Source organism: Symphalangus syndactylus, chromosome 9 (genome assembly GCF_028878055.3).
Source record: "Symphalangus syndactylus isolate Jambi chromosome 9, NHGRI_mSymSyn1-v2.1_pri, whole genome shotgun sequence".
NCBI classification, from domain to species: Eukaryota; Metazoa; Chordata; class Mammalia; order Primates; family Hylobatidae; genus Symphalangus; species Symphalangus syndactylus.
This window is the reverse complement of record NC_072431.2, coordinates 56,665,001-56,691,193: the sequence shown is the minus strand read 5'-3', so window position 1 is coordinate 56,691,193 and position 26,193 is coordinate 56,665,001. Positions and strand designations below refer to the sequence as shown.

Below are 26,193 nucleotides of genomic sequence, written 5' to 3'. Positions count from 1 at the left end.
GGAGGTGGAGGTTGCAGTGAGCCCAGATCACACCACTGCACTCCAGCCTGGGAGACACAGTGAGACTCTGTCTTGAAAAAGAAAATTGCTGGTGGGTTCAACACCAGCGAGGTAGAGAGTAGCAGGTTAAGGGGGCGCAAGGTTTATGTTGTAATCATGAAGAATCTGCAAGAATAAAGCAGAAAGAGATCTTGCATTGTTTTAAATGAAAGATGCTTGCTATATTACTAGCCTGGGAATATTTGAACGGAAAAAAAAAAGGGCCAGAACAGTGACTCACACCTGTAATCCCAGCACTTTGGGAGGCCAAGGTGGGAGGATCACTTGAGGCCAGGGTGTCAAGACCAGGCTGGGCAACATAGCCAGACACTGTCTCTACAAAAAAAATTAAAAATGAGCCTGGAATGGCGGTGTGTGCCTTTAGTCCCAGCTACTTAGGAGGCTGAGGAGGGAGGATCCTTTAAGCCTGGGAAGTCCAGGCTGCAGTGAGCTGTGATCCTGCCACTGCACTCCAGCCTGGGCAACAGAGTGAGACTCTGTCTCAAATGTATATACATACGTATATATATATATATATATTTTTTCTACCTTTTTTCCCCTGGAGTGGAAATATCAGCCTGTGTTTGAATGGAGACATGAACAGCACAGCCTCGTGCTCATGAGTAGAGAGTATGGGACAAACCTGCCCTAGCTGGTTCCAGGCCCAGCCACTTGCCAGCTGTGGGGTCTGTCCTGTGGATAATAGCAGCGCCTTCCTCCTGGGAGCCTGGCGGGATGGCAGCTGTGAGACATTGAGATCGGTGACTGGCACCTGGTGAGGACTCTGTAAATGGAACTCATCCTCACCTCGTCCTTCTTAGGCCTGGGGGTGAGAAGCTGAGCGGCCAGCATGGCAAGACTGACTGCATTTCCAGCTTTCTTCTTTTCTTTGTGGACACTGGCAATTGGGTTTGTGGCCCTAGCCTGCCTTTGCAATTGGAATTGTGAGGGCAGTTTGGTGTCGGAGCGGTTTGCCTCTCTAAGAAGAGCCATCCTGGCTAAAGCATAGTGCAGCAGATCAACCCGGCACACGCTGCCTTGTCCTTGGGCCTGGAAAAGAGCCCGCAGCCGCAGGGATCCTCTTCTGCACGGTGCATGCCTTCAGGCTGCACGCTGCCTCTGTTTCTCAACAGTCCCTGTCCCTTCTGGGCAATGATCAAAGCGAGGAAATAGGACAGGGTCAGTTTCCGTGGAAGGAGCGTTGTCGGCAAGATGAGAATAGGTGGATTCCTGGGGTTTGCTCATTGGAACGTGCCTGTTGATTCTCATGCTTCGAAAAGCCATTACTGCTACACTCCCTCCAACAGGTACTTCCGAAGATCCCAGTTTACAGCGATCAGTTTCGGTTGCAACGGGACTGAACATGATGAAGAAGCAGAAAGTGAAGACCATCTTCCCACACACTGCGGGCACCAACAAGACCTTACTCAGCTTTGCACAGGGAGACGTCATCACGCTGCTCATCCCCGAGGAGAAGGATGGCTGGCTCTATGGAGAACACGACGTGTCCAAGGCGTAAGTCTGGGCGTGGTGGTCCCCGCAGGGCTCCAGACGGCCCCTCCCTTCCAGAGCAGCCAAGCTGCAAATTGTCTTTGTGGACATGCTCACGTTTTAGCCAAAGTTAAGTTTATGGTTTAGTTCTAGTTTAGTTAACTCAAGTTATTCGATCCCAGGCTATTTTCTATCTGTCTGTGCATGTAGAGATACATTTGATGCATGCATAGTTATTAGAGCATATGAAGTCACCTCTCTGAAAGTAGTTTAAACATTCTTTTGTTTTTTGGTTTTTTTTAAATTAGCACTTGGCCGGTGCAGTGCTCATGTTTGCAATCCCAGCACTTTGGGAGGCTGAGGTGGGCAGATCACCTGAGGTTAGGAGTTCCAGACCAGCCTGGCCAACATAGTGAAACCCCATCTCTACTAAAAATACAAAAAGTAGCCGGGTGTGGTGGCAGGCGCCTGTAATCCCAGCTAATCGGGAGGCTGAGGCAGGACAATCTGGGATTGAACCTGGGAGGCGGAGGTTGCAGTGAGCGCCACTGCACTCCAGCCTTGGGTGACAGAGCAAGACTCCATCTCAAAAAAATAAATAAAATAAAATAAAATTAGCATTTGATTTATTGAGGATAATCTGCATATCAGATATACTTTGTTAAGGTTTAGCACGTAGGTAGTTTGAATGCAATCCGCTTAATTTCAGCCATAATTATGTGCACAAGCCTTCCTGTAACTAGCTTGTCAGTTTTCTAGACAGATTGTTCAGATGTATTAAAACCAATATGGGAAAAAAAGGAGTAATCCAAATCAAATTAATGTTATACATACAACATATATTGCTTTTTAGCTAGGCATGATGGTGCACACTTCTAGTCACAGCTACTCGGATGCTGGGTGGGGGGATTGCTTGAGCCCATGAGTTTGAGGCCGCTGTGAGCTGTGATCGCACCACTGCACTCCAGCCTGGGCAACAGAGTGAGACCCTGTCTCTATTAAAAAAAAAAAAAAAGAAAAATTAACAATACACATTGTTCAGTGTACGTGAAAGTCCATATTTACCTATTAAAAGCCTTAATTTCATTTCCTGCACACGTGGGCGTTTCTGGAGCAGTGGACCAGTCTGCCCTGAGCTCTCACCAGGCTGTTGAGGGGGTTGCTGTCCACTTGTCTACTGCTGATAGGGTCTTTTCTCCCTCTTTGCCGGTAGGAGGGGTTGGTTCCCATCGTCATACACGAAGTTGCTGGAAGAAAATGAGACGGAAGCAGTGACTGAGCCCACGCCAAGGTAGCCCTGAACGTGGCTGAGGTCTCCCAGCAACAGAAACCCCTGTCCTGTCGTTTCCATAACACACCACCGTCCAGCTCTATCGCAGGCCCTGCCCTAAGCCTCAGCTCTCGTGGACTAGTCAGAGATGAGACCGCGGCTCACAGTGCTGTCTGCCGTGATTTCTGTTGTCCCCGAGCTTTGCTGCCGTGAGGAGACCCAGCCCAGGCCACCTACTCCCCACAGTCCTGCGGCCCTCTGAAACTCCCTCCCTGTCCCCTGCACCTCCTGGTTGCTAAACCCAAGGCATGTGTTTTCCATCCTTATCTTACACTTTTCTTACCATCCTTATCTTACAGCCCTTAACGCTGTTGTATGCTTTTTCTGGAATGTTCTCTGGCCCCGGCTGCTTGACCTGTGCTCTGTTTGTCTTCTGCCTCACCAGCTCTTTGCACCCCTCTTCTGCCCATGAATTAAACATCAGTGTTCTTGGGGGTCACCCTGGGTCCGTCCTTCCTGCCTGTGCTGGGCCATCTCGTCCACTCCCATGGCTTGAAATACACTGACGGGCTTTGCTGAGCACCTCCATGACGAAAACCCCCAAATCCGTGTTCCAGATCAGATAATAACAGTAGTTATCGCCTAGAGACTGTCCAAAGGGCTTTGCATTGATTTGCTCACTTAATTCTCATAGCAGCCCCATGAGGTGGGCCCCCACTTTAAAAAATGAGGAAACTGGCCGGGCACGGTGGCTCGTGCCTGTAATCCCAGCACTTTGGGAGATGGAGGCAGGAGGATTACTTGAGGCCACAAGTTCAAGACCAGCCTGCACAACATAGCAAGACCCCCATCTCTACAAAAAAATAAACAATTAGCCAGGGCATAGTGGCATATGCCCATTGTCCCATCTACTCTGGAGGCTTAGGCGGGAGGATCGAAGTTCACGAAACCCCCATAACCCATCCAGCTAGCCAGGTAGAAGGCCTCCAGGTCCGATGCTGCATTCCCCAGGGTCTGTTGCTATCTGCAGTCTTCATCCCTAGCAGAAGAGCTAAAATGCCATTGTGCTGGGGAACAAAAACTGAGTAACACTTTTAGGATGTTAAAATTTCAAGTGTTTACACTTTTTTTTTTTTTTTTTAACTCTTAGCTCATTGCTCACTCTAGCTTTTGCTAGTCTCCAATTTCTTTCCTTAGATTAAATCAATCAAGAGCCAGCCCCTAATTTAAAAGGTTTCCTCTCTTTTGTCATGTCTTTTAAATAATTTTTTGGCCAGGCGCAGGGGCTCATGCCTGTAATCCCAGCACTTTGGGAGACCAAGGCAGGCAGATCACCTGAGATCAAGAGTTCGAGACCAGCCTGGCCAGCATAATGAAACCCTGTCTCTACTAAAAAAAAAAAAAAAAAAAATACAAAAAAATTAGCCGGGTGTGGTGGCGGGCGCCTGTAATCGTGCCTACTTGGGAGGCTGAGGCAGGAGAATCACTTGAACCAGGGAGGCGGATGTTGCAGTGAGCCAAGATCACGCCACTGCACTCCACCCTGGGCAATAACAGTGAAACCCCATCTCAAAAAAAAAAAAATTTCTTGTGAGGATATGTTTAGAAACCACTAAAAACATTACAGTGTTTTAGGCCAGGTGTGGTGGCTCACGCTGTAATCCCAGCTGAGGTCAGGAGTTCGAGACCAGCCTGGCCAACATGGTGAAACCCCATCTCAACTAAAAATACAAAAAATTAGCTGGGCACACTGGCACGCACCTGTAATTCCAGCTACTCAGGAGGCTGAAGCAGAAGAATCGCTTAAACCTGGAAGGCAGAGGTTGCAGTGAGCTGAGATCATGTCATTGCACTCCAGCCTGGGTGACAGAGTGAGACTCTGTCACAAAAAAATTTTAAAAATACAGTGTTTTGTATTGATATATGTACTGTGTGTGCCTGTGTGTGTGAGATCAAGATCAGGTTTTGATTGGTGATGTACCGTTACTGTTGTCCTTGGTCAGGGTCATGGAGGATGTTTGGGGTTTGGTGGTGAGACATTATCCAACATGTGCTGTGTCCTTTTTGGGTTTGAGCCCCGCGCCGGTGAGAAGCATCAGCACCGTGAACTTGTCTGAGAATAGCAGTGTTATCATCCCCCCACCCGACTACTTGGAATGCTTGTCCATGGGGGCAGCTGCCGACAGGAGAGCAGATGCGGCCAGAACGACATCCACCTTTAAGGCCCCGGCGTCCAAGCCCGAGACCGCGGCTCCTGTGAGTAAAGCCACAGCGGGGCGTCCTGTGTCCTGGACTCGCCATCCCCGACTGGGAGGCACAGGTCGCTGTTCCTGCGGTGACCGCCTTGCTCTGCTCTGTCCCCAGGGAGAGGGTGGTGTCCCCAGGGAGGAGGGGCCTTGCCGCCTTTGATCCTCTAGATTCCCTTCTTTGTCATGCAGCCTTTCACCTCCTTGACTTCAGCCCTTCTTTCATGTGGACTCTATCTTGTGGGTGAGAGTTTACACATAGTCGCCCCTAGTTTGCTAGAGTTTATTAGGTTTCTTATCTCTCCTGCCTGGCTGTAGTCTTTTAGCCATTGAATCACCATTTTCTTTCATTTTCTTCTTTTCTGAAGAGAGGCTTACTTAAAAGTGGTAACTTCATCTTTCTTCAGAAAGTCTTTACTCCCAGGCACTGTGGATGTTATCTTTAACCCTAAACCCTCTAGGCACGGGGTTTAGGGTTAAAGATAACCCTGAAAGATAACCCTAATGTGCCTCTGGGGGCCCAGCATGGAGGGCCTGGGCTCCTGGAACCAATTCATCCATTCCCGCCATGGCACATGTCTGCTGGGCACGAGGCCCTGGTGCGGGCTTTCCAGATAGAGGAGAACAAGGCCAAACTCTGCCTGCCTCTTCAGAACTTCTGTTCTAGTGATAGGAAGCAGACAATAAAAAATAAACAAAAACCTCGACGCTAGAAGCCATGCAGAGAGTAACACAAGGTGAGAGGTGATGGTGGGGTGGGGAGCAGCGCGGCTGGACATCACTCCCGGGCTGGGTTGGCTGAGGTTAGTGTGCCCTGGCGTGAGACCTGTGGGTGAAGCGGAGGAGGCTGGAGGGTGGTGTCTGCACCCCTCGATCCAGGAGCTGTCTTGCTTTGGGGCGAAGGAGCCAGGCCCCTATACCTTGTGTCCGGGGCCTTTATTCAGCTGTGAGTGGTGCCCAGGCATGGAGTCTCTCGATGATATGAAATGGATGCGCTTCTAAAATGTGCCTGCCCCGGACCTACACGTGAGCCTTGAGGAGTCTGGGAACGTAGACCTGCCTCATTGTAGACTACAATGGCATGGTTTGGTTTAGGAATGCTAGCTTTTGAAACTTCATTCAAAATGTCTTTGAGGCCTGGTGCAATGGCTCATGTCTGTGTAATTCCAACACTTTGGGAGGCCAAGGCGGGAGGATCACTTGAGCCCAGGAGTTTTAGACCAACCTGGGCAACATAGCAAAACCCTATATAGATAAAAAATATAAAAATGAGCTAGGTACGTGGTGGCACATGTCTGTAGTCCCAACTGTTCAGGAGGCTGTGGTGGGAGGATCGCCTGAACCCAGGAGTTAGAGGCTGCTGTGAACTGTGATCATACCACTACATGCCAGCCTGGATGACAGAGACCCTGTCTCATAAAAAAAGAAAAGAAAAATGGTTTACAGTGTAGTTGTTTGAATCTGGATCCAAATCAGCTCCATACATTGTAATTGGTGGTTAGGTCTCGTGAGGCCTTTTCCAGCTGCAGGTCCCCCCTCTGCCTCTTGTCCTTAGCAATGTCTTTGTAGAAGAACCAGTCATTTGTCCTGGAGGGTGTCCCCCATCTGGGTTTTGCTGATGGTGTCCTTTCTGCATTCCCCCATGTCTCCTGTATTTCTGTAAATTGGTAGTTAGACCTCAGGCCCTGCTCAGAGTCTGTTGCTGTTTTGCGTGTTTGCCTGTTGTGTTTTGCTGGAGAATTTCACCAGTGAGGAGGCACATGTGGACGTCTGTCTCTTTTTGTGATGTTAGTAGCTGTTGATGTTCGCCTAGCCTGCTGCTTTATTGAGGTTGGATAACGCCTTTTCAGGTAAAAGAATCTTGCCCCCAAAAATCACAGCTCTGGCATTGTAAGTGAGAGCACTGACACTTTGGCCAACCCTGGATAGTCTTCAGTGTTAGAAAATGAAAAGGTGTCATTGTCAGTGTATTTATCGTGTGGATAACGCTTGGTGAAGAAAGTACTGTCGCCACCGTTCTTACTGCAGGGAATTGGATAAATGGAAAAAGCCTGGTTGTAAGTATCAGTGTACTCAGTAATGACAGATTCTTCCTTACTTAGCACTGGGGAGTGGAAAGGTGACCTGGCTTCATTCTTAAACCTCTTCGTTGGCTGGATCATGACATTCTGTCAGTGTCGGGAGGCTGCCAGCGCATGGTGCGCCCCTCTTACCAGCTTCCCGCTTCCTGCTTCCTCGGGCAGCAGAGCTTTAAGCACATCACTGTCCCTGAGGGCCCTGACCTGGAGGGCTGGGCTGGGCTGGGGCTGCCTGCAGGGGGCGACCTGGTGCCCTGTGGCCTCCACCAGTGCGGCTGGCCCATGTGGACACCACTGCCACCCTTCCCGCCTGAGCTGGTATTCTCAGCTCACACCCGCGAGCTTCAGGCTGTCCCCTCCACGGGAGACATTCCCAATCCTGTCCCCAGCTGCCTCCACGGGCTGCACCTGCCAAAGCTCACTTCCCCACAGACCAGCCTCCCTCTAACCCCCACCACATACATACGCGCACGCACACACACACACACACACACCCCATCATCTTCAGGTTCTCCCTTTCTGTCTCGAAAGCTAGAAGGCTTGGCTGGGCACAGTGGCTCACACCTGTAATCCCAGCACTTTGGGAGTCCGAAGTGGGCGGATCACGAGGTCAGAAGATCAAAATCATCCTGGCTAACACGGTGAAACCCCATCTCCACTAAAAAAAAAAAAAAAAGAAAAAAAGAAAATACAAAAAAAAAAAAAAGCTAGAAGGCTTTCAGGCTTTCATTTTAGCAGCCTTTCATTTCTGGTTTCATCCAAGAACATTCAAAAGCCCCAGATACCTCATGAGAATACGCTCCTTATGCAGATTCTAATCATTTCAGTTGTCATTGATTCTGCACATGTTTGAGTACTGACTGCTGATTAACTTCATGATCACTGAAATCGATGAGAAGGCCCGTCCAGCACAGGGGTGGAGGTGACGCCCACAGGGAGGTCATGTTTATCACTGATAGCAGCTGAGATTTCTTGGGCCACAGACCTCTGAGGCCAGCAGACTTCTATCAACACAGTCACATGGTAGTGAGGGTATGGCTGTCGGGGAGGGGTTTTGTGGACAGAGATGAGACCGTCCCATCAGCATTCATCCAGCCAGCCTCTACTGGGTGGCCTAGAGCCAAGCCCTCAGGACACAAAGAGGAATGAGACCCACGCAGGGGTGGAGTCCAGGGAGCGCTTGATGCATGGGGCGAGGACAAGGGGAGACGCTGGGGTTCCTGGGACGCATCAGGGGAGGCTTCTAGGAGGAAAGCGTTGGAGCCAGGCTCTGAGGCACGAACTTTGGCAAAAACACAAGGCCTGGGTGTTGCGGTGACTTGGGGGGCTCAAGAGCTGGGGTCGGGCAGCAGCCAGAGAGGCAGGATGAGCCCCCACACTGCTGCCTGGCTTCTGGCTGGGCTGCGAGGGGAGTGGTGCCACCGGCCCGTGGCGCCCTCCTGTCTTTCGTACCTTCACACTCTTTGCACCTCACAGTGGTGCTTCCTGAGCAGTGTCTGTGCTGGGACCTCCCGGGGAGGTAGAGGGATCTCGGGGCCTCGTGAAATGGAGAAAGGGAGGCACAGAAGAATGGCAGCCGCTGTCCAAGGCCCACTGCAGGTTAGAAACCCAGTTCCCAATCTCAGCCAGCAGCTTCTTGGCCTCCACATCAGTACGCTTTCCCTATAAGACATGCCGCGGTCATCTGCGGGCTGTTATTCTAACATCCTATGCAGACTGCAAAAGCATTGCAGAGAGGGACCACAACTGTCACCCACATCCAGCCTCTGTAGACAGCGCTCCTGTTAGACAAGTGACCATGTTTCATCTGGACCGATCCTAGTCAGGAGTTCTGGGAGCGCAGCTGTGGGAAACAGCCTACAGACACATCGGTGCTGCTCCAAGGGCAGGAGCGGGGAGCAGGGGAATGGCCGTGTGTTCTGGGCCTCCTGGCCTCGCAGCCTCCTGCACCAGCAGGGAGCACGAATCAAGCATCTGTGTGTCAGGGACGAGCAGCACAGATGGAAATGTTCCCTGCCCAGTCCAGCAGCCACAGGGCACACAGGGCAGCGGAGCACTTGAAAAACAGATGGTGCAACAAAGGAACTAGAGGTTTACATTTATTTATTTATTCATTTATTTATGAGATAGAGTCTTGCTCTGTCACCCAGGCTGGAGTGCAGTGGCTTGATCTTGGTTCACAGCAACCTCCACTTCCCAGGCTCAAGCAATTCTCCTGCCTCAGCCTCCCAAGTAGCTGGGACTACAGGTGCGCACCACCACACCCAGCTAATTTTTGTATTTTTAGTAGAGATGGGGTTTCACCATGTTGGCCAGGCTGGTCTCAAACTCCTGATCTCAGGTGATCCTCCTGCCTCTGCCTCCCAAAGTGCTGGGATTATAGGCATGAGCCACCGTGCCTGGCCCCTAATTTTTTTTTTTTTTTTTTTTGAGACGGAGTCTCGCTCTTTCACCCAGGCTGGAGTGCTTAGGTGTACAGGGAGCATCCTACATCGAGCAGCCCACTCACCTGGGAAGCCCCACAGCTGTCCTGTGATGGCGCGTCTTAGACGATCTGAGAGCAGGGGCTTCTCCCCAGGGGGCAGGGGAGACTTGCCAGGACTCAAGCTGGGGGCTGGCCACAGGTCATGTGATCTCTCTTAAGTTTTTATTAATAATCATAAGATCTTGTTATGTTGCCCAGGCTGGTCTTGAACTCCTGACCTCAGGCAGTCCTCCTGCCTCGGCCTCCCAAGGTGCTGGGATTACAGGCGTGAGCCACTGTGCCCGGCCTGAATTTTTTAAATTTACATATTTTCTACTGCAGTTCCAAGTGAGGAAGTATTGGCTCCCTCCCAACATTTTAAATAAGCACACAGCTCTCCTTTTTAAAAGCAAGCCTGCATTTCACAGTGCGCGTTCACATGGCATGAGCCCCTCCTGAGAGCAGCCAGTGCCCGGTGTGCAGGCCTGCACGCATCTTTGTTTGCGTCACAACATGGCCACCTCGGCTTCCAAAAAGATGCCAGTGATTCAGAGCAGTTGGCTTTTCCGTTTGGGCCTCAGCATCCCCATTTTGAGAATAAAGGGGTTGAACTAGATCAGAAGTGAACTGGAAGACAAGTCCGGGCCACAGACGAGGACTGGAATGGGTTTTCACACTGAAGACAGGTGTCAGCGAGGGCCACTTTTTTTGCAAGTAACTGGCCTCCAGCTGGCTTGGAAATGTTCCTTAGGGATGTTCCGTTCTGCTCAGGAGCAAGGCCACCTGCACTGGCCCTGTTCACTCTGTCCTGCCCTCTGCAGTGAGGGCCACCAGCATTCTCTGCTGCAGCCCGAGGAAAAAGCGGTGCTGGGTGCTCCCAGCTGCCCGGGACCCCTCTGAAAGCCAGATCAACTAGTCCCCCAATCTGGGCGCATGGTTATGCGGTGGGCACCCTGGAAGCTCCGGACAGTGGGGAAGGGGGTGTGGACCAGGCATCGAGTGATGGGCGGTCAGCCAGTGTCCACACGCATTTTGGATTCTTGGGTTCTTGGGGGAGATGGGGGATCACAAGATGTGTCCACCCTGGCCGCAGTCAGCCACTTGGCCTCGCTCTATAGTCCCCAGTTGCAGCCCAACCCATTCTCATAGTGGCTGTTGGTTTCGTAGCCTTAGTGGTCTCCTGTCTTGTTGGGGACACAGGACATGCAGCAGGCAGTGCCCGCGAGGCCCTGGGTGCCGGTGGCAGTGCTGCCTCTGGCTTGGAGGTGTCCCCCACTGCAAGGAAAGGGAACAGAAAGAAGGGCAGGTCTAGGTTCAGTGACCACCACAGTGGGCTGAGTGTGAGGTGTGCAGTTGAGACAGGGATGCAGGGAGGATGCTGTGAGACCCTTGGAGGCCACCAGATAAGAGGCACTGTATGTGCCAAGCCCCTGCCCTCATGGGTCTGCTTTGCAGTGGAGAGGGAGGCAGAGAGGCTCCTGCCAGCTTTGTATCCAGAGGGAGTGCTGAGGTTTCAGGTCCCTGAGAAACATGCAGATGTTAAACGGGAAATCTGCCTGAACACGTCCAATACGTTTTTGTTTTTGTTTGTTTTGTTGCGTTTTTTGTTTGTTTTTTAAGATGGAGTCTCTGTTGCCCAGGCTGGAGCGCAGTGGTGCAATCTCAGCTCACCACAACCTCTGCCTCCCAGTTCAAGTGATTCTCCTGCCTCAGCCTCCTGAGTAGCTGGGATTATAGGCGTCCGCCACCACACTCAGCTGATTTTGTATTTTTAGTAGAGACGGGGTTTCTCCATGTTGGTCAGGCTGGTCTCGAACTCCCGACCTCAGGTGATCTGCCCACCTCAGCTTCCCAAAGTGCTGGGATTACAGGCATGAGCCACCATCCCTGGCCCAATACATATTTTAAAGTAAACACTGTATTACAGAATACCACAGAGAGAAAAGCACACAAGGAATTTTCATGATGTGACTCCATATACCCAGCAGGACGTTCCCGGCCCCCAGGATCACCCCGCGTGGCCCACCTCCATGACCATCCATTCTCCAACACCAGACTCCCCAAGCCCTGGCACAGAGATGGCCGTCTGGGGTGGCCCCCTAGGGACAGTCGCACAGCGCTGTGAGGTGACCCGCTGTCTGCACAGAAGCTGGTTCTGGCTCTCCCACGGATGGGCGTCTGGTGTTTCCGGTCTGGGCTGTTTCTCCAGGGCTGCCTGAGTGTCTCGGTGCCCATGGGTGTGTGCCCTGCTTGTTCCTACAGGGAGCAGGATTGTTGGGCCCCAGGCATGCGTGCACGGGGTTGGCCCGACACTGAGTGGCTTCAAGCTGTCATCTTAGGCGTTCTTTTTCCTTTTCAGTCCTCCTGGCAGGAGTCGGTGCTTCTTGCTGCATTCTTTGTAAGGATTCACTGGGACCATTTTAAAGTCCCGTGGGGGCCCAGGAGGCTCTGAACAAGCTCCAGGGTGTGCTTGGGGTGGGCGGAGGGTGTTGGTTTCTAGTTTGGGAAGCGCCTTCCCCTAGTGTAAGCTGCACATGGGAGGGAGACGGTGTTAGCCCCAAGGAGTCAGATGACTCCAGTGGGAGAGGAGGGGAGGGCAGAGTGGAGTCAGGCTTGGCATGAATCGTGCCTCAGGCCCAGCCACGGCCCTCCCGCCTGCCCTCTGGGCCACAGGAGGCCTTTCTGCAACAGGGTACACAAATGCCAGCACCGTGAGCACATGCGACAGGCACTCTGGTGCATTTAAATCATAAATTAGCCCATAATAATCACAGAGCATGAACCTCACACCAGCAAGGACTTCCTCTGAGGCCTGCTAGGGAAGCACTGCGTGCCCCGCAGGGAGAAGCCACTTTTGCAGCCATTTAAAGCCCTGTAGGATGTGCGAGGCGGGGCAGTGGCTTTGTGCGCCAGTGATGAAAAGCAGACACTGAATTGGCCCCAGCTGCCCTGCCCAGGTAATCTGGGGAGGGTGGGACAGGTCTCAGGCCACAACCCTGGGGCTCCCAACCTGCCTGCTGTCTCCACAGTCTGTACACCCAACATGCAGTGGAGGCCATCCCAGAGGAGGCCTGGCCTAGGCCTCCACGTCCAGGAACGGCCTGCGCTCTAACGCTGGCATCGGGCATGAGAGGACCTCCCCTAAGTCAATCTTGAGAGGTCTGCGTGCTCCCTGAGACCCCCCGGGGGTGCTGGGACGCTTTCCTGGGGCTGTCAGGATGGTGTGGCCGGGCCGCGGGCTGGTTACACAATGTTACACTGCCCTCTCCTGGGCGGCTGCCTGACTCCGCTCCCTGTGTGCGGGCAGGAAAGATTGTTAAACCCCGCAGGCTTTTTGGAGTGAGGGAAAGAAGGCGCGCACACACCTGGCCCTGGCCCGTCCTGGGTGGCAGGTGCTGGAAGTAGGTGCTCCCCACCCGAGCCCTGCAGGCACCTTTGCACTTTGGTTCCACCTTCTCTCTTCCTCAGTTTGAACTTCCTACAAGATCCCTGGCTCTAGCAGCCCCAAAGCCGGCGGGGTTTTATTTTTACTTCCTGTTTCTTCGTGTCATGCTTCAGGAGTCAGCTTCCAGAAAGCACACCCCAGTCACTAGATTCTGCGCTCAAACGACCGTGGCCGAGGACCCGCAGGATCTCTGTTTCCACCGGGTCTGAGAGGTTCTGTCTGGCATAAATGTTTTCTTCTGTGATGTCGCTCTGTTGCTCAAGCTTCATTTTGTGAAACTGTTTCCAAGTTTTGCAGGCGGCTCGTTCACACGTGAGCTCCCGACATCACGGGTGACCCGCGCAGGCAGTGCCATGCTCTGTTCACACTCTGACACCTGGGAGGGCTGCTACCACCTTTCAGAGCGTTTTCTGTTCTTGCCTTATTCTTCCGTCTCACAGATTGGGACAGGGCACTTTTAAACATTCCTTATGTTTTAGATGTCTTTACTTTCGGGTCTTATTAAAAATCTCCAATACAGGCCAGTCGCAGTGGCTCACACCTGTAGTCCCAGCACATTAGGAGGCCAAGCTGGAAGGATCACGTGAGCTCAGGAGTTCGAGACCAGCCTGGGCAACATAGCAAATCCCCATCCCTACTTAAAATAATTTTAAAAAGACCAATTCCAAGCCCTCCATAAACTTCTTTATCTTTCTCACAGAACGATGCCAACGGGACTGCAAAGCCGCCTTTTCTCAGGTAGGGGTGGCTTCCTACGTGACCCTCAGCCTGTGACATTGCTCTTCCCCGCAGTGTCCCCCGGAAGGGCCTTCGGTGCCCAGCCCAGGGGGTCCAGCCTGAGAAAGGCCTCGGCCTGTGGAGCTATGGGGGACTGCGGCTCCCCTGCTCTCTTTACCACCTGCTTTAGACCACCCTGGGAGCAGGGCCTGCCCACTCCAGAGTGGCCCCCATATCACGCACAATGCAGGACCAAAGAGGTGTGGGTGCCCATGTCCAGAATGCTTAAAACCTGGGATCGTTCTGCAGTGGGTGGTATGGTGTAGCAATCATCACTGAACAAAACTTTCACAATCAGAAAACGCTGCTGGGACCTGTACAAGCTGGGGAGGTGGTCAGCCGCCCAGTCTCACAGGGCAAGAACGGGTTATTAGCACTGTTAAAATCATTTCCCTCATAGAGTGGAAGTTCTGAAAGATTTTTCTTATCCCTTGCAGTGGAGAAAACCCCTTTGCCACTGTGAAACTCCGCCCGACTGTGACGAATGATCGCTCGGCACCCATCATTCGATGAGAGGACAGCCAAGGACTCTCCCGGGCCTCTCCGGTTCTCTCTTGCGGAATGATGGGTTCGTCCTGTCTGCCACATGCTGACGGTCGGGAAGCTTCAGCGGAGAGGCCTAACTCTAATGTCGCCTGCCTAAGCAAATCATGCTTCTGTTTCACGTAGTTGGGTTGACACATTTCTGCCTTTAAGATAAATGAGTAATAGTCTAATGACCAGCTCAGTCATTTAAAATATTTTCTTCCTATACTGTTCAAGAAACAGTAAACTTGGTTTCAATCTTTACTGTATTTTTTAAATGAATTTTTTTCCTTAATGACAGCCAGAATAAGGGATAGTCAATGCTTTCAGGACTGGCTTTCTGCACCTGATGTGAATGAGACCAGTTTTATTTTATAAAGCATGTGCTCTTAATAGCATTATGTCTAAAGAAGATATCACATAAGTTTGCATCTTAGCATGCAAATCATAATTTTAAGCAATATAAATTATGAAAGTACTATATAAATGTAATTTTTTAACTTAAAATGTTTAATCAAGTGTAGAGCTTCCAGAGATGGGGAAACCCCCGCCCTCCCTGCAAGCACGCAGAGCTGTAGAGCGCAAAGACGCTTTGCCTCCCTTATAACAGCCACACGCAGCACTCGAAATCCCCTCCGAGGGCTCCTTTTCTTGGTAGTTAGGAGTCACCGACGGATGCGCTGCACACAGCCCATCCAGGACACAGGCCTGGGCGTCGGAGTCCCGGCTCCTTGTGTTCTCACTCAGCTAGTTGGCCAAAGCTGCATCTATTACCAGTACACTCAAACTGCTCGGGGTCCCAGTTTCTCCGTGTTTGAATCAGGTACGGACTCTCAAAGGATACGTGTAAAGCCAGGATGACCTCTGGTGCCTGGAGAGGGTGGGTTTTTTAGCCTAGCAGCCATGACGCCCTCAGAACCGGGCCCTATGATACGGATGTGAGGACTACGCACTGGCTGCCCTGAGCCCAGGGCTGGAAATCACCTCTGGCTGCCAAGGATCTGTACCTATTTTGGAGTGGAGGGTCATGGTTAAAATTCCCAGCCTGGCCCAGGTATGGGAATCCCAGCATTTTGTGAGGCCGAGGCAGGCGGATCACCTGAGGTCAGGAGTCTCTACTAAAAATACAAAAATTAGGTGTGGTGGTGGGCGCCTGTGATCCCAGCCACTCAGGAGGCTGAGGCAGGAGAATCACTTGAACCCGGGAGGCAGAAGTTGCAGTGAGCCAGATCATGCTGCTGCACTCCAGCCTGGGCGACAGATTCCCAGCCCAGCTGCTCACCGTGTGTGTTGCGGGGTGCTGGGGCTGTGACTTACTTATCCCCTCTCCTTTGGCCTTGCCATAAGTGTAGTATCCTATGAGACTGAGATTGGGAAAGGTTACATGCAGGTAAGCCAGTGGACATGGGCAATGCTTCAGGCTCCTTCCAGCCAGGTCCAGCAGTGTCACCATCTGCTTCTCCTGGAAGGCCAAACCAGGCACCCCACCATGAAGGGCTGCAGGCACCATGAACTGTTAACAACCCCAGTCTGTCCTACAGAAAGGGCTGCAGCCACATGAGAATTCAGTCCACACAAGCCCCGTGGCCGTGTTCCCCACTTCAGACACAGGGCTCAGGGAGCTCCATCTGGCACTGTGGGGAACTGCCGGGGTGTGGGTGACACCTGGCCTTTGGTGTTCTGCCTTGGGGATGTTTCTGATTTTGTTACAGGGTAGAATAATAGGACCTGGGGGTCTCGGATGCAACCCGCAGGCCCCGTGGCTCACCCAACCCCAGGTTCCGCCTCCCAGACCAGAACCGGGGGATGGCCTGGTCCTTGGCACCGAGGTACCTGCTCTGTAAATATCAAGGGATTACAATTTTAATAAAGGAGAACTTGAAAACATTTTCTTGAGCTGTAAGTGCCTGCTGAATACAATTGTGGTCAGGACCGGCCGGGGGAGTGCTGAGGCAGCGATGGGGGTGTCGTTCCAGTCTTTCCTGGGTGTCTGAAAGCACCAAGTAAGCAGCACCAGGTCAACAATGGTATGAACCTCATTTATTGAAAACATTATTTCTCACCTTTCTCAAATTGAAGACTGCAAAAAATAAAAGCAGTGCTTTATTGAGTTGTCATGAGCCTTGGGCGGGAGCAGCAGCGCTGCCTCTCCACGCTCTGGGAAACTGCAGCTGGCGTGTGCCACATCGGTCCCACCTCGCTTTACAAAACAGTCCTGAAGCTTAATCAAATAAAACTATTGTACACAACATTTACATTAGAAAAAGAGCTGGGTGTAGGAAAGCTGGGCCTGGTGTTCCCTTTAAGCGAAGGTGGCGCCACAGTTGGGGCATCTTCGCTTCCTCAAGGCAAAACAGCAGATGAACCCAAAGGGGAACAGGATGATGGCCAGGAAGATGCCCAGGAAGGTGAAGCAGTCCTCCAGCACCCCAACCCTGCAGCAGAGATGGGCAGAGAGGGTGGCACCATAAGGACCCGGGCAGCCAGAATCCTCACCCCTCCCACCCTTGCATTCAAGAACCAACCAGTGGCCATGACTGACATGGGGACCTCTGGTGAGTGACTTGACAATCTGCCTGAGAAAACAGCCCCCCACCGCCCAGCTACAGCCCACTGGCCTGGAGAGGCCCAAGAACCATCTGCATGTACCCATTCATGGAATGGCCATAGGTATTTAATCACTACATGTAACATTCAAAGAAAAGGGGAAGAATAAAACAGTTGAAAGGACTCATCAGTTAACCTTGAAAGGCAAGGCAAGGCAGGGTGCGTGGTAGCTCACACCTGTAATCCCAGCACTCTGGGAGGCAGAGGTGAGTGGATCACCTGAGTTCAGGAGTTCAAGACCAGCCTGGCCAACATGGTGAAGCCCTGTCTCTACTAACAATACAAAAATCTGCCAGGCATGGTGGCACATGCCCGTAGTCCCGGCTACTTGGGAGGCTGAGGCAGGAGAATCGCTTGAATCCAGGAGGCAGAGGTTACAGTGAGCCGAGATTAAGCCACTGCACTCCAGACTGGGCAACAGAGTGAGACTCTGTCTCAAAAAGTAAAACCTTGAGAGGCAAGATCATTTTGGTGCCACAAGCCACACACATCTGCTCTTAGAAAAGGAACAACTAGCAGCTTAGTGATCCAGTCAGGTTTGGGCTTTTATTCGATTTCCGTTCCTTTGGTAGCAGGGGTGGGTTAATGGAGACTACAGTCAGCCATGTTCACACAACGTCTGAAGGCCACTTATTTTGAGAAATGTGATCTCAAAGCCGCCTCTTCAACAAAGTTCAATGTCTGTAACAGACTAAACTAAGACACCTGCAGGCCATCCCCCAAATCCTGCACCAGTGAGCCTAGGTTCAGTGACCTGAAATCATCATCTAACCCAACTGTCAGTTTCAGAGGCCCTAAAAGTAGGAAGCCAGGAGCCGAGTGCTCAGCTCCTTAGGCTATTTCTGGAAAGTTCTGGACACAGCTGAAATTAACCACACTAGCCAGCTCAGCCCAAATGAGAAAAGCTTTGCTCCCACCAGACAGGCAGACCCCAACGGGCTCCTTCTGGGCCTCCCCCGGGGGCCCAAACCCGCCATCTAGCCAGTACTGGAGTGAGTGGAGAGAAAACACAACAGGGTGGGGCTGTCTGGCAGGTGATGGGACCTGGTGCTTAGTGGGGAAGGGGAGTCTACAGGCAAGGCAGTGCGGTCGCCTGCCTGCAACAGGGAAGCGTGACTACCTGTGCCTTGCTAAGGGGAGAAAACTGGGCCACCTGGGGGACCCTGCTCCCATCCCAGTCCCCTGCATGTTGCCAAGCTGCTTCCTGGGGGACTGGACTCATGAGGGCCACTGCCCCCACCCTTGCTGGGCAAGGCAGGCTGGGGAGCCCAACCCCCACCCACAGAACCTGTTCCCTGCTTCTCCAGGGATTATGGAAAACTAAACCAGAATATTCTGAAGTCGGGCTTTCCACTGCTGAAAGAAAAAGTTGCAAAGTGCGGTGGCTCATGCTTGTCATCCCAGCACTTTGGGAGGCCGAGGCGGGTGGATGACCTGAGGTCAGGAGTTCGAGACCAGCCTGGTCAACATGGTGAAACCGCGTTTCTACTAAAAATACAGAAATTAGCCGGGCGCAGTGGTGGGCACCTGTAATCCCAGCTACTCGGGAGGCTGAGACAGAATTGCTTGAACCCGGGAGGCAGAGGTTGCAGTGAGCTGAGATTGTGCCACTGCAATCCAGCCTGGGCAACAAGAGCAAAACTCCGTCTCAAAAAAAAAGAAAAAAAAAAAAAAAAACTTCATGCCCACCTGCCTCCCTCCAGCCTACTCAGGGAGGTCCCTTCAGCACTCTCCAATGGAGTTGGACACCGTGGCTCACGCCTGCAACTGCAGCACTTTGGGAGGCTGAGGCGGATCGCTTAAAGCCAGCAGTTCAAAACCAGCCTGAGCAACAAAGACCCCCCCTTTCTCTACAAAAATTTAAAATTAGCCAGACACAGTGGTACGCATTTGGAAAAGGGGGATTGTTCAGCCGATTTTGGGAAACTTTTCTCCTAGAGTCCCTATGTCCATTTGTTCTCAAAAGGCTCTGAGAAGTCCTGCAGCACTCTTGTACCCAGTGTTTCCCAAACTCACACAATGCCACCTGTCTGTGTGGAGGGGCTGAGCTGGGCTGCAGGGCACACCATGAAGCTCCAAGGCAAAGCCAAGCAGAAGACCGGAGTCTGTCAGGAAAGTTTCTACTTCTTGTGTTGGCTTTTACAAAAATGTCCCCTATCTAAGCACCACAAGGTCGTAAGGCCACCACACTTGTTCAGCCTTGCCCAGGGCTGCCCCTGCCAGTCCAGACCGGGCAGGACACCTCTGCCCAGCCCTGCCGAGTGCAGCACGCCCTGCCCGGCTCCAGGACTTTCTCCCCCAGGTGCCACAGCTCCCAAGACCACACTGTCGAGGTGGGGGAGCCTCAGGAAGGCCGAGCAGCAGCTGTGTCCCCACAGATGCCCATGACAGGCTCTGGGGGAGCTGGAGGGAGCCAGTGGCCTTGGGCCTCTCAAGGGAGCTTCCTTTTCCCTTTTCTTCCCGGCATCTACGGCCAAATCCCAGGAAACACACGGGCTGTATATTCTGGTTAGAAAATGTCCCATGAAAAAGCAGACAGGGAGGGTGAACCAGCTGAGAAATCCTTCCAGGGGAGAAGCCCGCCCCCCCCAAAGTGGTCCCCAGTGTCACCGGGCACCCATCAGCCAGCCCAATCAGTGACCATCTGAGCACCTCGACTCAGGACCAAAGCTGCTGAGAGGCAGGGCTGCAGGTAGAGCTGCCTGCCTGTTCAAAGGCCCAGAGATGCCTGGGAGGAGGCTGGGCAAAGGGGTGTGGGTGGGGAGCCCGGCTGGAGCCCGCCCATGGGGCACAGCAGAGACCAGGTGTGATGGTGCAATGGGCGGGGGTGGGGCTTCACGGTGCTGCCTGGGGGCCCCGCCCACACCAGCCTCCCACCTGCAGCTGCTGCTAGCACCTGGGACCCAAGTCCAAGGGCAGCAGCACCCTCCTGCTTCCTAATTCTCCATCCAGACCCAAAACCCACCTACTCTGTGAGAACTGAGAAGTGCAGGAAGGCTGCTCACTCTTGCTGCACTCCCACTGCCACCGACCAGGGCGCCGGCCCACCTGAGCGCTAGGATTTCCAGCAGCGCCAGCCCAGCCCACCCAGGCCCCGGCACCTCACTTCCCAGCACCTTGATTCCCAGCCCCAGGGCTGCAAGCAGCACAATGGGCCAAACCTAATGCGATGACCCCACAGGCACAGGGAAACACCCTCCTTCTTCCAACCCACGGAATTTCCGTCCACACCCATCCCATCCTCAGCCAGAGCACAGGGCTGGGCCGTTTGTGCCACCCTGGCCTGAGCCCCTCAGTCCGGGGAGCCACTCTGGCACCTCCTAAGGCAGCCTTCCCATCCCTGGTCCATTCAACCCCCGCCCTCCTGCCCACCTCCACACAGCTTAAAGAGAGGGTAGGAGGGCCAAGGCCCCCGGGTCTCTGGGAGATAGTGAGCCTGTTTCCCTGCAGTGCCACCCGGGAGCTGGACAGATCCAGCCGTCCCAGGAGGCTCAGGCCTCCGCCAGCAACAGAAGGCTGTGATCCAGACCCGAGAACCCCGGCCCAGGAGAACGAGCACTTGGGCCTGAGAGCTCTGAACGGGCTTCGAAGGCCCGAGGGCTGGCTGGGAGAGTTTGGCCCTCACCTCTGGCTCTGGGGTCAGCCTGAGGGTGGGCAGCATACGCTACCCCCCAGGATTCCACAGCTGTACCCACAACTTCAAACATCAAGAGGCGCTGAAGGCAGAACTCGCTGTCACTTGACAGCAAACTCACCTGGCAGCAACATGTGACCTGAACTGGTGTGTGGCTATTTATAGTCGTAATTTATCCTACTTTATCTGAATATTCATGTCTTGCTGCAGAAATATTAATATTTTAACTGCAGTACTGCCCTAGACCTCAAAAGGAGTGTTGGCATCATTTACTTTTTAAAACCCCAAATCTTCTGAACTGAGAAACACAATCCAGCTTCTAGGTCAAGACTCCCCAAGCTGCAGGGCAGGCCCATCCCCAGCACTGGAGGACAGAAGGGGAACCCCTGCCCCGGAACACCTGCGGTCCCCACAGCCTCGAGTTATCCCTTCCAAACCCGGGAGAGGCCACCTGAGTTGGTGAGGTGGGTTTCAACCTTCTCAACCGCTCCGGCCCTGACCGGCTCCCTCTAGCCGCCCTTCCCCCACTCTTGCGCAATAGGCCACGTGGCCAGGGAGGGATCATGGCCACTGGCGAAATTAGGGAACTGACTAATTCCAAGAGCACTCCCTTAAGGCGACTCCAGCCCTGCAGTGAAAGTGGCCAGTCATGCCGCTGTCATCCACCGGAGCTGGGCCCTGGGACAGCGGAGGCCGCAGGGCTCCCGCCTCACCAAGGACAGAGGGGGCTGGCAGCAGGGCTCTGAGCTGCCCAGGGAAAAGGCCATCCTCGCCCTTCCTGTGTCCCCACAGGCACTTTACAGGAGGCTGAAGCTCAGGGTGTGTCCAGGGCCTCCCAGCAGGGAAGGGCGTGGCTGGGATCTGAACCCAGATGGGCTCTCCAGTCACAAGCACCCATCCTGCAAGCCCCAGTTCTCCCTCCCAGGCAGCCCCCAAAGGCAGTCAGTGTCACAGGGGGCTGGCCCCAGGGCACCCAGCTGCCCTCTGCGCACACAGTGGCCTCAAGGCACCATCCACGCCCAGGAACAACCCCAGACCACCACCCCGCTGGAAGGCCGGGCCTCGCCAGGAAAAGGGGAGACACAGGGCTTCCTCAGAGGGCTGCGGGCCTGAAGCCATGCTCAGCGCAGGGCGAGGTGGCCCCAAAGCAGCTCCAGCCAGCTTCTGGCTGTCCCAGGGTGTCCACTCCCCACAGGACAGTTCACCAGGACCTCCCAGGGCCATTCCCAGCAAACTCAATGGCCAGGGCCAGCCTCCCCTGTAGAAGAAAGGCCTGAGCAGTGCCCGGAGACTCTGCCTGCCACCACACCCACCCCGGCAGTGCCACTTGGCCCACAGCTGCGGGCTGAGCCCAAGGTCAGAGACTCAGGAGGCCACTGAGGCAGCACCTGAGCCCCGAGGTCCGCAGCCCTGCCCAGCAAGCAGCCCAGGCCCAAGCTCCGGCCCATCCGCTGCCCCCACATCTCAGGCCAAGACTGTCAGGACGGGGACAGCCCACAGGCCATGCATATGGGCAGAGCCATCCCAGCTAACTCAGCCACTTCCTCAACCAGGGGAGCTCTGGCTTCCAGGCTACAGGTGGTAGGAGGGAGCAGCCCCTCCACCTCCATCATCTGGAAACCCAAGGCTGTCACAGGCTCCTTCCCCTCCAGCCCCTCCCAGGCTCCACAGTCACCACCCCGTGCCCTCCACAGCCCACCTCTGCCCAAGGGCCGTGGCAGCCTCCACACTGGCCACTGAGCCGCACCCTGGACCTCTGAGCGACATCCGCCCTCCACAGCTGTTCTTTCCACCTTCCCTAGGAAAGGTGAAATCCTTTCCAGGATTTCCTATCTCTCTGGTCACCCCCAAAACTAAATACCCAATGACAGCCCAGCCAGTACTCATGGGGGCCTGGTGCAGGCGAGGGGCCTTCCCCACTCCTGCCTTCCCGGCTTGCAGGCCGCAGGCTCTGCTCCAGCCCAGGAGAGCCTCCCAGCGCAGCCACCTCATCCTGCACCTAGGTACAACCACACCCCCAGCAGAGAAAGACTGGCCTCCCTGGACAAGGGAGAACCCGGCTTCAGAGAGGCCCAGGCCTTGGGCAGGGCAGGGCAAGGCAGGGCAGGGGTGAAGCAGGAGGGCGGGAGGAGCAGGGACATATCCGCCACCGGGCTGCGGAAATGCTTCCTCATAAACGGCTAAAAAGGGCAGACGGAGTCAGGCAGCTTCAGCAAAGGCCTGGCCAGAGCAGCATAGCCACAAGGGACACGGGCTTCTCTGGCCAAGCCTCACTCAGAAGGACTAACAGACGTGTGACTTGGGCAAATTCCTGCCATGCCACCAGGCAGGGAGGGGGACAGAGCCCGGCGGGCTGGACCTGGGGCAGGAGGAAGTGTGGTCATGTGAGCGGTATCCTGTCTCCGGGGCCCCAGATGCCAGGCGGCGGCCAGAGGTGCGTGTTGTGTGTTCACGGAACCGTCTCCTCTCTCCTCACAGAGAGGAGTGGCCCAGGGACCACACACCCCACCCACGCCAGCAGCAGAGCACCCAGCCCCCTGCTCGCCCTCTGGCTGCTGCAGGGCACAGGGGCCCATCCCATGCCCAATGCTGCTGCAGAGGCAAAGCCTCGGGGAGCCAGAGCGACTCTCCAGTATCCAGGGCACCACGGGCAGAGCGCAGGGACGTGTGTGCTGGGAGGGCCTGGCTGCAACCCGAGGGGTCGCCGGAGGATCCAAGAGTGCTCTGGTACCAACTTAAAGGACTAAGGACCCCCCAACCTTGTTCAGAGAGGACTCAGCCTCCAGCCTACCTGGTGCAGCTGCCCAGGGACAGAGAGCACAGTGATCAAGTAACCAAGGACCCCATCCCCTGCAGCCTCTGAGGGCCGAGCCCAAGATCCTCACCAGCAGAGCACAGCCTGACCCCGCTCCAGGTTCTGCACAACTAGGGAGCACCTCTGGGTTAGCAGAAGCCATGGGCCTCCGCAGGGACATAGCTCCCAACTAGGGAAGGGGAAGTGGCAGGGCCAGCACCCCGATACCGACAGCAACTGTGCCGCCACCTGGGCGCCCCCCAGCCCTGGGATATCTGGGCCATCCCTCGCTGCCGCTGGTCTCTCACCTCTCCAAGTTCAGGGGCTTGGACAGAGAAGAGCTAAGAGCTTCAGAGACACCTCACCAGACACCCCCATGTCCCAGGTGGGGAAACAGGCCCCGCTGTTCCTGGCAGGACCAAGACCGGAACCCGGCTCCTCCGGCAGGCTGGACACTGTGATGGCAGGGCACGGACAATGACACGCAAGCACACCCTCTGCTCCTCCATGTTCTGAGTCCCCTCCACGTGCCTTCACACCCACACAGCTCTGCCAGCGCCCCCAAGCCGGTGCAGCTCCCGGAGAGAACTACGCCCCGGAGGCAGCCAGCGTCCCACCCTGCCCTCCCTCCACCTTCACTCCAAAGGCTAATGTTTCTGCTGGGTGGTGACCAACTGTGTCAAACTGACGTCCCAGTTAGGGTTTGTCACAGGGTCCCTGTGCAGGCAAGAAGCCACAACCTGCCCCCGAGGTCCCAGCCTCTTGTCCCCACCTCTAGGATGCCCTTCCGCTTCCCAGGAAGTTGCCTGCTAAGGCTCTGAAATCACTCTCTTCCCCATGACTCCACTCTAGGCCTTACACACACACTTTTGAAATCAAGTCTAAGTCCAAACCAGGGTTTCTTAATTCCATCTCAGCAGCTTCCACTTCCTCCTCCCAGACACAGCTGAAAACCCTGTTCCCACCAACTCTGCCCCTACTTTCTAAGCAATCTGAACACCCCCAGCTGCCAAGCGTTTAGATTTAATTAATCCTTATTTAAACGTGAATCCTCAAAACCTCCACAAAACAAGCCTCTAGCTGCACCTCCGGGCCCTATAAAAAACAGAAAGTGTGTGCAGGTCCAATGCGAGGATATGAAAAAAATCACTCCTGCCTCAAAGAACCACGGGGCTTCCATCCTGGTCCAGCTCGTGGAAGAGCGTTTCAAGCCAGCTTTGGATAAAGCAGCTCTTACAGCCGTCGCTTCTCCCATTGAGGTTTCTCCTGCTGGTGCACTTACTTCCAAATGCCCCTTCCGGGAAAACGAAACCTTCCACCACCTTCGACGATCAACTGCAGAGTAAACTTGCGGAAATTGAAGGAAAAAGCAGACACCTGATTCCTTGCAAGTCCCAGAACAAAGACGAAAGGACCACGAGTCCCGTTGTTACCATTTCTATATCCCAATCACTTGAGGGTGCAATACCCCAAAATCTAGGAAAAGGAATCCACCCTTTTGCCCCCACAAAATGTGTTCAGAGCCAAGCGTGAGAGGACCAACGCTCTTTCACACCGCATACGGGCAGCCTGTCTGTCCCTTCCATAAAGGGCTCTGATCAAGATCCAAGTCAAGCCAGACCCACTCCCACAAGCAGAGCTGACTGTGAGGTCCTGGGGGTTAGGGCGGGGGTCCTCAGCGCTTCCAGGGCCAGTTCCCAGGCTGCAGACCCACTCACCTGCAGACGGGACAGCCTCCCACGACCACGATAGAGTTGGCAGGATAGCGGGTGACGGCCCGGCTGCGGAAGTCGTAGACCCTGGGATGGTGGGTGGGTATCCCTGTGGGCGGGAAGGCAGGTCATTAGGGTGCAGGGAGGAGAAATCGGACCGCGACGGGGACTACTCATCCCGTCCCCCCAACCTCCACCCAGCTAAAAAAGACCCCGGTCTTTTCCACCCTCGGGACGGCCATCACGGGCCTGATTCGGCGCTAATCTGCCAACAGCGAGCGCCTCGTGACACAAAGTTCATCTGGGGCAGGGATCCGGCCCCGCCGGGTTACGACCGGCCCGAGGACGTGAGCCCAGCGGGGGAGGCTGGCCCTCGGCGGCGCGGGGTCCCGAAGCCGGCCCGGGGACCTCCAGCTCCAGGAAGGACCCCCGGGCGGGCCCCACCGGCCTCCGGACCCGAGTCCCCCGCCCGGGCTTGCCACCTCGGAAGCCGCCGGCGGGGAAAGTTGGTTCTGGGCCCACCTGTGACGAGGTAGGGGTAGGGCGGCGGCGGGGGCGCGGCGGGGATGGCGCCGTAGCCGTGCGGGCCGCACGCGTAGTCGCCCTGGCCGGCCTCCAGGTTGTAGGCGGGCGGCCGCTCCTGCAGCAGCGGCTTGTGGTCCATGGCGGCCCGGCCGCGCCCGCCGCTCCGGCCCGGCTCGGCTCGGTCGGCCCCGGCGGGGGACGCGGCGGCGGCGGCGGGGACGCGGCGGACCGGGTGGCTCGGGCCCCTCTGAGGCAGACGCGGGGCGGGGCGGGGCGGGGCGGGCGCGAGCCGCGGGCTTCCCCGCCCTCCCCGGCCCAGTCACAAGACCAGGGTCACGTGGGCGACGGGAGGCGGGGCGCGGGGGCGGGGCCGGCGGGGCGTCTTAAAGGGGCCGCGCTCTCCCGAAGCCGCCCCGCCGGCTGCGCCTCTGCACTCCTCCGCGCCCCGCCGCCGCTGCTCTCTAGGCCTCCCGTGGCGGGGAGACCCCCCCCACTCCCCCACCACGACCCAGAGAAGCCCCATAGGGTCGTGACCTTTAGGACTCGCGGATGCACCCCCACCTCCCCCTACGCCCCGATCTCCCAG

General features: G+C 55.0%; 2 protein-coding genes across 12 annotated transcripts in view; one reads left to right on the top strand and one right to left on the bottom strand.

The window, feature by feature from the left end:
• BAIAP2L1 (BAR/IMD domain containing adaptor protein 2 like 1) overlaps window positions 1-16,222 on the top strand; it is a 110,303-nt gene extending 94,081 nt beyond the window's left edge. For 5 of the 9 annotated variants that reach the window (XM_055292349.2, XM_055292352.2, XM_063646164.1 and 2 more), the window contains exons 10-14: window positions 1,347-1,554; window positions 2,744-2,821; window positions 4,804-5,056; window positions 13,734-13,771; window positions 14,248-16,222. In XM_055292349.2, coding sequence (XP_055148324.1) covers window positions 1,347-1,554; window positions 2,744-2,821; window positions 4,804-5,056; window positions 13,734-13,771; window positions 14,248-14,323 — 653 coding nt within the window. In that variant the 3' untranslated portion in view covers window positions 14,324-16,222. The remainder of the gene's footprint in view (window positions 1-1,346; window positions 1,555-2,743; window positions 2,822-4,803; window positions 5,057-13,733; window positions 13,772-14,247) is intronic. The other 4 variants (XM_055292354.2, XM_055292350.2, XM_063646165.1 and 1 more) reach the window with 2 other exon arrangements.
• Window positions 1,549-25,922, bottom strand: BRI3 (brain protein I3). 3 transcript variants are annotated; one of them, XM_055292386.2, is made up of 4 exons: window positions 25,605-25,922; window positions 25,089-25,191; window positions 2,674-2,777; window positions 1,549-2,525 (listed from the first exon to the last, which is right to left on the bottom strand). In XM_055292386.2, exons 1-3 carry the CDS (start codon window positions 25,744-25,746, stop codon window positions 2,705-2,707), a joined length of 318 nt encoding a protein of 105 aa, XP_055148361.1. In that variant the 5' UTR covers window positions 25,747-25,922; the 3' UTR covers window positions 1,549-2,525; window positions 2,674-2,704. The 3 variants fall into 3 exon arrangements, with proteins under 3 accessions (XP_055148361.1, XP_055148363.1, XP_055148360.1); XM_055292388.2 differs by lacking the exons at window positions 1,549-2,525; window positions 2,674-2,777 and adding an exon at window positions 14,245-15,206 and having other exon boundaries at window positions 25,605-25,921; XM_055292385.2 differs by lacking the exons at window positions 1,549-2,525; window positions 2,674-2,777 and adding an exon at window positions 16,356-16,770 and having other exon boundaries at window positions 25,605-25,895.
• Between the last annotated feature and the right edge of the window lie 271 nt (window positions 25,923-26,193).

Excerpts from the sequence above, each read along its gene's own strand:
- BRI3 (XM_055292385.2), bottom strand. The coding sequence starts at position 25,746 with ATGGACCACAAGCCGCTGCTGCAGGAGCGGCCGCCCGCCTACAACCTG. Across the intron at positions 25,192-25,604 it reads CTACCCCTACCTCGTCACAG|GGATACCCACCCACCATCCC; the intron begins GTGGGCCCAGAA and ends TCCCGCCCACAG. Across the intron at positions 16,771-25,088 it reads GGAGGCTGTCCCGTCTGCAG|GGTTGGGGTGCTGGAGGACT; the intron begins GTGAGTGGGTCT and ends TCTCTGCTGCAG.